The following is an 11,971-nucleotide window of genomic DNA, read 5'->3' as shown; positions in this document are numbered from 1 at the left end:
TGACTTATTTACACATTGGCTATAATTTTGTACTTTCATAACTTTTTGATTAGAGGTAGTCTTTATGCCGTAAATCTTGTTTCAAAATTCTTACTTTTTTGAAAAAACGGTGGCCAATTACTCGGCCACCAATCAATTTAGAGGTCCAATTTTTTTGGTGTAAGTAGATATTACCTCCTTCTACAACTTTGTTTTTTTTACTTTTCTCTCAGAGCCCTTAAAATATAAATTACAAATCATAACCTAACATAACCTAACTCAATCAATCAATCACGCACCTAAAATTTTGGTTAACATTTTTTTTTCAAATATTTTCTAAATACTATGAAACGTTAAAAAAAGTGAAAAAATCACTTTTAAAAATTTTTTTTCAACGGCCAAATTTTCGGCCACTGTTTGTCTGACAGCCAAAAATGGAAAATGGAAAGCCCTTAATGTCCTTAACAACTTTTGTTCCCATGGTTTCAACTTCAGACCACTCTAAATTGTTTCTGAATACCTTTTATAAATTTGTTAAAATTGAAGCTATTCAATATGTTTGAAAGCGTTATAGAAGCTGTTTGTGTATATTTCACAGCTTAGAAAATCTATTCCATGTGGCAGCATATATTCAGGGAGGGGGGGGGATAACATTTTGTCTTCAGAAAGGGGAACCTATGAAAGAAACAGCATATTGAGTGGGCGGGGAAATATTTTGGGCTACAAAAGGGGAGGCATGGGAAAGGACCAACCCATGTGTTGAAGAAATAGGATACATAATAAAACTGAACAGAGTCTTGAACAGGATCATAATGCAGACTTCTATCAGACTTATGGGAAAGACAGGCTAAACTGGGGTTGGGACATAACACATGTTGAAGAAATATGATACATAATAAAACTGAACAGAGTCTTGAACAGGTTCATAATGCAGACTTCTATCAGACTTATGGGGAAGACAGGCTAAACTGGGGTTGGGACATATAACACATGTTGAAGAAATATGATATCCTACTTAAACTGAACAGGGTCTTGTATTTAAGACTGCTCCTGACGATGGAGGGGTGCTTGAAGAAAGGGATGGGGAGAGGAATGCTCAAATATTTTAATGGTTATTTCTCAAGTTACAAATATTTGGTGAAATTTGATATTTTTTTCCAAATACATAGAGTCTGAGGAAGTCGGCCCGGGGTCTTAGACTACATTTAAGACTCCTAGGTTCTATTCGGGATGAACTTGAGGGAGTGTTTAGGTATAAATAGAGTTATTAAGGGCATTTTTCATGAACTTGAGGGGGCGTTCAGGTATAAATAGAGTTATTAAGGGCATTGTTCATGAACCTGAGGGGGCGTTCAGGTACAAATAGAGTTATTAAGGGTTTTGTTCATGAACCTGAAGGGGCATTCAGGTATAAATAGAATTATTAAAGGGATTTTTCATGAACCTGAGGGGGTGTTCATGTATAGAGTTATTAAAGGGATTTTTCATGAACCTGATAGGTTGTTCAGGTATAAATAGAGTTTTTAAAGGAATTGTTCATGAACCTGAGGGGGTGTTCAGGTATAAATAGAGTTATTAAAGGAATTGTTCATGAACCTGAGGGGGTGTTCAGGTATAAATAGAGTTATTACAGGGATTGTTCATGAACCTGAGGGAGTGTTCAGGTATAAATAGAGTTATTAAAGGGATTGTTCATGAACCTGAGGGTATATTCAGATACACTCCAATTAAACCCAAAATATATTTTACAGGGCCACGTTTGAGGATAAATTCTGCTCTCTGATATTGTGTTTGTTAAAACATGGTTCAATGTGGAGGTAAACTAATTAATTAATATTTCTGTCAGATTCATGATATTTAATACATTAATTCACACAAAGTATTTATTGACTACTCTACAAAAATTAATGATTCTTACATTCATTGTTCCTTGTTGTGCAGCTGTAAACTTGTTAAATCACTTATTAAATGCATATAAATTATACAATTATTATTTACAATAAATCCTCAGAACTTTAATTTTTAAAGAATTTGTAGGTTTTTGTTAAAATCTCATTTGGTTAACTTTTTATCTGATTTCAATGATGTATTGATTTATTGATTGATTGCTGTATTTACTGTGTGCTTGAAGGACCTCTAAGTAGTCTTGAACAACGACCTCTATCAGACTTGGGGGGAAACAGCAGAAACTGGGGTTGGGACATATGGAGGGGTGCTTGAAGAAAGGGATGGGGAGAGGAATGCTCAAATATTTTAATGGTTTTTGCTCATATTCCATATATTTGGTGAAATTTGATATTTTTTTCCAAAAACAGAGGGTCGGAGGAGGTCGGCCCGGCGCCTAAGACTAGGTTCCCGACTCTAAGATTCTACTCGGGAATATTCCAACTGAAATTGCATTTTACCGCAGAGCTAGAAATATATTTTCATATTATTTTTCCTAAGCTGAAGCTGAAGAAATCTAAAGGTTTGAACAATAGTCCAGGAGTTCCTGCTCCTCTCCACTTCGCTTTTAGAGCTTAGAAGAGAGATCTGTCTCATCTTCTCATTGAGCGGAGAAACAGCTAGTTGGGGCTGAGCAGAAGCTTGATCAGGATTCTCTCCAGGTTCAAGATGATCTTCAGAATCATGATTATCATCAGACACAACTTCATACTCAGATACACCAAACACCCTGTAATCAATATATTCTCAGATACACCAAACACCCTGTAGTCAAAATAATCTCAGAAACACCAAACACCCTGTAATAAATTAAATCTCAGATACACCAAACACCCTATACTCATTACTCAATTAAGAATAATGAATATTAAACCTGAACCTGATATATATACCTATAAATCGACATACAACATGTAAAATATGTGCTAAGATGACCAATAATGTAATGGCTAGCTACTAGCGCGCCGGTCAGAATGTTGCAATGTCTACTTTGACCTCGGAAATTAATTCCTTCTCCCAGTTTTGCTATAATTTGAGTTTAGCACATAAAACTCTAAGACATTTTCTTTTATTGCGCGCGCGCGGACATTAAAGGCTTTTGTGGTGAATTTTTTGAGCGCAAATTTGTTTAAAGAGTGTAAGGACAAATTTTCAAGTGCAAATAATGAAGTTAAGATTGATATACTGTCAAAAAAATCATATTATTTTACTAAAAACGCACAGGCGCGCTGCACTTTTGCTCAAATTCGTTCAAACCCTAAAAATGCATGTTATACACACATTTTCTAAGTTCGCATTCAATAATCAGCCACCTACGACAATGCTAAGTTATGTTTATACACTGTTTAGATTTCCCGGAGAGTAATAAGTTTCGTGCCCCCCCCCCCCCTTTACCCAGAGTAGAATAAACTAATAATGAATATTAAGCCTGAACCTGATTTATATAAACCTCTAGAAAAAACTAATAATTAATTTTAAACCTGAGCCTGATATATATAATTATAAACCTCTAACCTAGAGTAGAATATCCTAAATATCTAACCTGAACCTGATATATATAAACCTCTGCCAAGAGTAGAATATCCTAAATATCTAACCTGAGCCTGATATATATAATTATAAACCTCTAACCTAGAGTAGAATATCCTAAATATCGAACCTGAACCTGATATATGTAAACCTCTACCTAGAGTATTATATCCTAAATATCGAACCTGAACCTGATATATATAAACCACTAACCTAGAGTAGAATATCCTAAATATCTAACCTGAGCCTGATATATATAATTATAAACCACTAACCTAGAGTATTATATCCTAAATATCGAACCTGAACCTGATATATGTAAACCTCTACCTAGAGTAGAATATCCTAAATATCGAACCTGAACCTGATATATATAAACCTCTACCTAGAGTATTATATCCTAAATATCGAACCTGGGCCTGATATGTATATAACCTCTACCTAGAGTAGAATATCCTAAATATCGAACCTGAACCTGATATATAAACCTCTACCTAGAGTAGAATATCCTAAATATCGAACCTGAACCTGATATATTTAAACTTCTACCTAGAGTAAAATATCCTAAATATCTAACCTGAACCTGATATATATAAACCGCTACCTAGAGTAGAATATCCTAAATATCGAACCTGAACCTGATATATATATATATAACCTCTACCTAGAGTAGAATATCCTAAATATCGAACCTAAACCTGATAAATATATAACCTCTACCTAGAGTGGAATATCCTAAATATCGAACCTGAACCTGATATATATATAACCTCTACCTAGAGTAGAATATCCTAAATATCGAACCTGAACCTGATATATATAACCTCTACCTAGAGTAGAATATCCTAAATATCGAACCTGAACCTGATATATAAACCTCTACCTAGAGTAGAATATCCTAAATATCGAACCTGAACCTGATATATATATAACCTCTACCTAGAGTAGAATATCCTAAATATCGAACCTGAAAGACGTGAGAGTGCAGTAATGTTCATCTCCGTAGTTAGATCTAATGTTTACTTTCACAAATTTTCCGAAAACATTTTTTTCCGGATTCTCAAATATTTCCACAGTTTTCTTCTCCCCTTTCGAGGTGAAATTCCCGAGTTCGGTCCAATCCTTTGAATTCGGTGAGTATTTATGGGCAACACTGATGGAAAACATTTCCGGGGTTCCTGCATACAGTTCATGATTTTCGAGTTCGAACCTCGTCACTTTTATGGTTTCACAAAGCTCGATCACAAACCAAACTTTTTTAGAACATTCGTTTAACATATATTCGTCGTTACTTCGAGTTATTAAGAGCGGGGCATTTTTTAAATTTTCACTTGATTTCACTAAACACAAAAGATAAAATGAAATTTATCAAGATTTTAAAATTCAAAATTCAAAAGGATAACATTACAAAATAAAAACATCTTGTAAAAAAAGTTGTTTTATGTTTCGCAACAATTTTCTTTGAATCCTGCTAATCTAATACTTATGCAGGTCCATGTTAAAATCAATTCTTTACAATAGAAAGTCCTTCTTTCTCCGTGGAAATCAATGGAAATATCAATGGAAATATCAATGGAAATATCAATGGAAATAAATAGAAATCAATGGAAACTTTTACGTCTCGGGAATTAAATTTACCAATTTCAATCTGAGAGTAAAAAGATACGTTTAATTTAATTCATTTAATCTTTCCTAATTTAGAACCACACTCAGGACTAGCGAAATTCTTAGTCCACTCTTTCTCCGGGTTCCTTGGAAACTCCAGGAACTCCTCATCTCCAGGTATCTGGGTCTCCAGGGTTACCGAACAGGTTCTTGTGCTCAGCATTAGCTCTCGATAGAACTCCAGGTACCCGGTAGAGCAGAGAGCGGATACACTCCGTCCTGCATCTTTGCTTCGTCCTAAGGTTGCTCTGTGGTGCTCCCTGACCCGTTCCCCCTTCTGTAGGAGGTATTTGTAGGTGATATTCTCGCAGTAAAACTCCAGGGGCTCGGCACAGGAGAGAGATAGGAGAAGAAAAAACAGCTTCATACTCTAGTTTACATTTTATCCAGGGTTAGGATATTACATGAGCTATCTGAAAACATTCACTTACATATTTTTAACAATTTGCAGTTCACAAAAAGCGGCGCGTAGATCTATTTTTTCAATTCTAATCAAAAAGTTTGAGAAAAGATAATTATTCCGGTTACATATTAGAAGTTCAAAACATTTTTGTTCTTCTGTATAGCTCTTGAATAAGAGGAGTGTTGAAAGAAAACATAGAAGATTTCAATCTTACGTGTAATTTACTTCTGTTAAAAGTGAGGGATCCGTCCAAGTATACGAATATGCCTTCCCCCCACTGCCCTCCTGTCAATTTTGTACATGACAACTTATTTTTGAGCAAATCTATTATTATTTTTTTTTATTATTTAGGGTTAGGTTAAGACACTTTCTGGGCCGAGCGCTGCGGCTAGGACAGGCTAGGGGACCGAGCGCTGCGGCCACATGTCTTAAAGAAGTGAGGAATGTGATTGCTATTCAAGGAGATCAAGCTATTTTTGAACATCTGCTGCGATCATATTATATACATTCGACAAATTTCCCGATTTAAATGTTTACGTTAGATTTGGTTTAGCATAGTAATGTAAAATATATTTTATAAATTCATGGTTAAACTTGTTCTTTATTATAAATATTTGTTTAACTGTTTGTTTTTCACAAAAATATTTGACTCCAACTATTTACTTTTATTAAACGTAAATATTGCAGTGTACTGTGTGTACTGTGTACACTGTTGAGCTGAGGGACTGGACTGGAGGAACTAGAGAGTAGAGACAGGTTAGCTAGCTCTAACCAAAACAAGAGATGAAGTACCGACCCGCCCGAGTTGACGGACCCTACCAGTCTGCAGCAGACTAGCTTCAATACTAACAGCTTCAATTCATATTCTGAATCAGCCGTGTCTGTACATTTTAGTTTTACACGACCAGCAAGTCTTATATTCGTCTTATTTACATTGCAATATATCTATCTATCATTTTGTGCTTCGTTTTGTGAATATAATTTATATCGAATTATATTGTCCACAAACATGAACGTTTTTTTCTCTTCAGAATCTGCTCTGGAAGCTGACTCTGGATTTAGGTGTTGTTCATCCGATTTTTGAAAACGGCTCTCATATAAGCGATAGTAGTTACGCGGACGATGTCTCCATACTTGTAAACGGCGAACCTGAAAATATTGTGAATGTTAAAAATATACTGGATGATTTTGGTAAACTATCTGGCCTAAAAATTAACGTAGAGAAAACTCAGGTTTTACCAATTAATGTTTCACCTAATTTTGCTGAAAACATTGCTGTAACTAGCTTTTCAATTGTGAAAAATTTAACAATCCTTGGGTTGGATATCAGTGAAAATTTTCATTTGGAGGAAACTAATTTTAACAAGCTCATGATGAAAATTAGGGGAATGTCGTTATTCTGGACAAAATTTAAACTCTCAATTGTCGGTCGGATTAATATCGCAAAAACATATCTCCTGTCACAAATCGGGTTTTTTGCTCCTGTAATCCCATTTAGTAAGACTCAATTGCAAACCCTCAGAAATGAGATTGGCTCTTTTGTGCGAGGGAGTTTGAAAATAACAATAAACATGGTTTATAACGCAATACATAAAGGAGGCTTAGGAATGATTGAGATTGAATCTTACATAAACGCGATCAGGGTTGGGTTTTTTAGGAAATCAATCAATAATGACGATTTTTGGGCAAAAGAAATTCAGAGTTTTAGAATATCTGAAGATTTCCCGTTTCATTTTAAAAGTTCAATATCAACGAACACTCCTTGTGGAGAATTATCAGTTTGCGTTAGGACATTTTGTAACGTTTTCTGGTCGACGAATGGTAATTTTCTTGATATGAGAATATTTGATAATGACATAGGAAGATTGGAGTCTGGTGAGAAATTAAATAGAAATCATTTTAGAGAAAATCTTACTTATGTTTCGTGGGACACCCTGTATAGATATAATTAAATCCCTTTTTACTCTTTTACTATTCTAACAAGAAGAAAATATAGTTATATGTTTCGTGGGACACCCTGTATAGATATAATAAAATCCCTTTTTACTCTTTTACTATTCTACCAAGAAGAAAATATAATTATATGTTTCGTGGGACACCCTGTATAGATATAATTAAATCCTTTTTTACTCTTTTACTATTCTAACAAGAAGAAAATATAGTTATATGTTTGAAAAAATCTGATGTTTTATTCTATTCACACTCGTGTCAAGAATTAAACACTTTCTACAAATTCCAATAGATCGTTAATGCAAGCTCCAGATTTAACAGAGGCGCAACTAGCACTTTTGCCAGGGGGGGGGGCAAAATATTATTTTGTAATGGTCTGAGGGTTTTCAAAATAAAAGTACTTTTTTTTTAAGGGTTTGATGTCGAAAAAAAGAAAATGTTCAGTTGTTCAATTCAAATCGTTTTTTTCTTTTTTAAAATTTATACTTTCAACAAATGTATAATTAACGATATGAGTCAATTAATTCTTTTCATTTGTGCGCGGAGCGTCAAAGAAAATTTGTTAACTACCTTGTTTAATTGCAGATATAATTACAAGAAATAATCATATACATATTCTGAAAAAAAAATTATGAATACATATATAATTTTAAGCATCTACATTGAAAAAGGACAGATAATGTTACGTTTTCTCCTGAAGTTATTGAATTTATGATTGATCAATGATCATTCTAACCAACATTCATAATCTTATTTTATTTTCGATTTTATAGAAGATCTTTCAAAGAAGATAAACAGGTTACAGTTATCAAATATGATAATCAGTTAGAAGTTTGCCAGGTTCAGTCTCAGAATTTTCTCTTGATTTGGAACTGATTTTTTGCCACAAACTCAAATTTTCTAATCCCTAAATCTTTGCACCGAGTGGTGTAAACCTTTGATATTTCAAACTTTGAATATTTTACCAAAATAATTCAAAGTTTGAATACAGTTCGGAACTTTTTTACAATAAATGTTTACAATAGCCTTTAGCCTTGAGAATTCAGAAAGATGAATTTTTTTTTTAACTAACCATAGAAGAATACAATTTCTACAACAACTCTTTTGGTTTTATTATTTTTGACTCCTGTGATAATGATATTCGCCAATCTTTCTTCTCATTCTGCAGGGGGGGGCCCCCTCTCAGGTGCTAGGGGGGGGGGCGCGCGCCCGGTCGCCCCCTAGTTGCGCCTCTGAGATTTAACACATATATAAACATTGAAATAATAGACACTATCAGGTTTCAGAGATATGGACGTCATGGTAAAAAAGAGTTTGTGGCGAGTATTCTGCTCATTTTTATCTATGAGAAACTAGAGTTTTTTTACTGAAACCAAATTTAAATTCTTTTATAATTCTAAATATTTTCCGACATTCGATAGATTATCAGACTTTTTGCTATATCTTTTACTCTTTAACACTTCGATTAGCATTTTTTTTTTTTTAATAGATAAATTCATATATGCAGATTACTGTTCTTAAAGGGAATGTTGTGGTTATATTTCAGTGCCATATTTCTGAACAAGAACGGTAGCCTTTAAACCTTGTCTCAGGCCCGTAGCTAGGATTTTATCAAGGGGGGTGTGCAAAGAGGGGTGTTATTGTATGGGCCCAGGATCACTGAGATGAATCGTAGTTAACGAGGCGGGAGGGTTCCAAGGTGGGCAAGAGCCCCCCTCCTATAGAGTTTTTTTCTTATAGTTTGGTATGAAAGCTAGCAATTTTAGCTTGCATTTTATGTTATGTGAAATATTTTCTAATTTGTCAACAACATAAATAACTTTTGCTTGAACTTAATGAAAATTCGATTTTTCCTGATTTTGATGTTTTGTATGGTACACTTAAAATTTTCATAATTTAGTTTTAATCTCAAATTTTTTAATACTGTATGACACAAGATGTTGATAATTTGATATAACTATTCACTGGACAAAATATTGATACCAAAGCAATTTTTTCTGCAAAACTTAAGGAATTGATTTTTTGATTCATACTGGAAAATATTATTTATTAATTTGTTACATTGTATCATGTATGCATGTTTTTCAACTTATGCGAATCTACAACAAACCAGTTCGATCAGAAATCTTACCTCAGGACAAATATTTTTCCAAAAAGGTTTTGTTTGGTTGGTCTGAGGGAACAGCTTTCTTTTGTTTCAGAACCTATATACAGGGTGTTTCTCTACAACTGATATTTTTGATTTGCTAAAATTTCTTTGAGAAATGCGCAAAATTGGGTTAAAAAATCCAGGAAATTGAACAGCTTGAAGGGACATTTTATATACTGGTTGAAAAAAATGGCTTCAGTCAGAATTGATGGGTCAAATAGCCCTTTTACTGAAGAGGAGAAAATCTGGATTAACCTGAGATATGGAAAACTTCGAAATGAGCTTCAGGTTTACCAAGCTATCAGATTACAGTTATTGCTCAACCTGCTACTGATGAAGAGCTTAAAATGAGTCTGGAAGAGTTTTCTGTTTCCCTGCAGCAGCCTGCAGAAATCAGAAAGTGTGTCAGCCACATGAGAGATCGCGCCAGAGACTGTATATCTCTAAATGGAGCCTTTTCGAGTCACAGCAAAACCAACTTTTTGCTTAAAACGTAAATGTTCCAATCTAGTTTAACTAATTTTACATTTATTGCAAGCTTATCAGGTCGTTTTAATTAAAATATAAGCAAATCAAAAATATCAGTTGTAGAGGAACACCCTGGAGTATATGCACCATCAAAATGATAACAATTTTTTAAAGAGAAGATTATACCAAGCAACTTTTTTAAAGGGGGGGGGAAATTCGCTGTTGCATCCTCATCTTAGGAGAAAATGGGGGGTCACTTGACCTCTTGTACCCCCTGGCTACGGGCCTGCATTATCTGGTCAAGGAGAATGAGTTTTCCCTTAATATTCTAGCTGAAAATTGATTATTTTTCAATTGTAGTTTCGCTGTTTAAGGGACCTGCGGAAATATGCAGCATAGACAATATTGTCAGAATGTAAAACTTTTCAAGATAAAAACACGACGATATCTTCCCCACTGTTGCTCATATCAAGGTTTAATGGGGAACGTTGTGAATCATACATAACCGGCCTAATGTAGGGGTCAATTAAAATTACACCTACAGTTTCTGTTAGCAAATTATTCGATTATAAGTCGTCTTCTTTAAACAGAATTTCAACAGAAAATATTATTTTCCTATTAACAAATTTTGCAGTCTCTGTTTTTCTATTTTGAATTCCTAAAAGATTTATAAAACTTGTGCAATTCCAAGAATATGTTTCCTAGTCTTGAAATATAAACTATAACACAGCAATTATTGGCAGAAAACAGGAGGGAATTGGAAGAAATTGAAATTATTTTTTAACATTAAACAAGAAGTAAAATTTATCTTTAAAAGCTTTAGTAAAAAAAGAGTACTTTTATGATACAGTGGATACATAAAACTGAGTAATCGGAAGACAACTGTTAGTCTCAAGTTATCTTTATAACAAGTCCAATAATCATAAAGAATAGCAACTGCACATTGCATATAAAAATAGGTTTTTTTCCCGCAATAACTTGATTTTCTGGCTACTGGTAAAACTATAACAACATAATGTCGTCTTCCTATTTCACAGTGCTATGGCTCTGACTGTAGTTGGGATAGTGCCTGGGCACATCTACAGAAAAAACTTTTAATTTAAAGTGCCTCATCTGGGGTAAAAACATCAGACTTGTATTTTTGCGATATTTCATCGACATGATTTTAACAACTGCTGATAAAGATAACTAAAAAGATTTAACATACATTCAACTTTATGTTGTTTCAATAGAGTAATAATTATAGTTTTTTCCTCTGTAAATACGTTTGTTTATTACATATTATAAACATGTTTAGTTCAATACCTACTTCTTGCTTCTGCTTTTTATCCTAGAGTAAAAACAGAAGAAAAACAGGGTGAATTCAGGGGAAAACAGGGTTTATTCAGGGGGAAACAAGGTGTATTCTGGGTGAAACAGGATGTATTCAGGGAGAAAACAGGATGTATTCAGGGGGAAAACAGGATGTATTCAGGGGAAAAACAGGGTTATTCTGGGGGAAAACAGGATGTATTCAGGGGGAAAACAGGGTGTATTCAGGGGGAAAAGAGGATTTATTCAGGGGGAAAACAGGATATATTCAGGGGGAAAACAGGGTTATTCTGGGGGAAAACAGGGTGTATTCAGGGGGAAAACAGGGTGTATTCAGGGAGAAAACAGGGTGTATTCAGGGGGAAAACAGGATATATTCAGGGGGAAAACAGGGTGTATTCAGGGGGAAAACAGGGTGTATTCAGAGGGAAAACAGGGTGCATTCAGGGGGAAAACAGGGTGTATTCAAGGGAGAAACAGGGTACATTCAGGGGGAAAACAGAGTGTATTCAGGGGGAAAACAGGGTGTATTCAGGGGGAAACACGGTGTATTCAGGGGGAAACAAGGTATG

The 11,971-nt window shown here is 34.4% G+C and overlaps 1 protein-coding gene across 1 annotated transcript; it reads right to left on the bottom strand.

Annotated features, from left to right (window-relative positions):
• Positions 1 to 2,376: 2,376 nt before the first annotated feature.
• LOC111716507 (uncharacterized protein slp1) lies at positions 2,377 to 5,564 on the bottom strand. Its single transcript, XM_023491986.1, has 3 exons — positions 5,146 to 5,564; positions 4,421 to 4,793; positions 2,377 to 2,653 (listed from the first exon to the last, which is right to left on the bottom strand). The coding sequence occupies exons 1-3, from the start codon at positions 5,483 to 5,485 to the stop codon at positions 2,392 to 2,394; spliced, it is 975 nt and encodes a 324-aa protein (XP_023347754.1). The 5' UTR covers positions 5,486 to 5,564; the 3' UTR covers positions 2,377 to 2,391.
• Positions 5,565 to 11,971: the final 6,407 nt, after the last annotated feature.

The sequence above is a fragment of the Eurytemora carolleeae genome, unplaced genomic scaffold (genome assembly GCF_000591075.1).
Source record: "Eurytemora carolleeae unplaced genomic scaffold, Eaff_2.0 scaffold2093, whole genome shotgun sequence".
Lineage (NCBI taxonomy): Eukaryota > Metazoa > Arthropoda > Copepoda > Calanoida > Temoridae > Eurytemora > Eurytemora carolleeae.
Note: the sequence above shows the minus strand (reverse complement) of the source record. Positions and strands in the feature narration are given on the sequence as shown.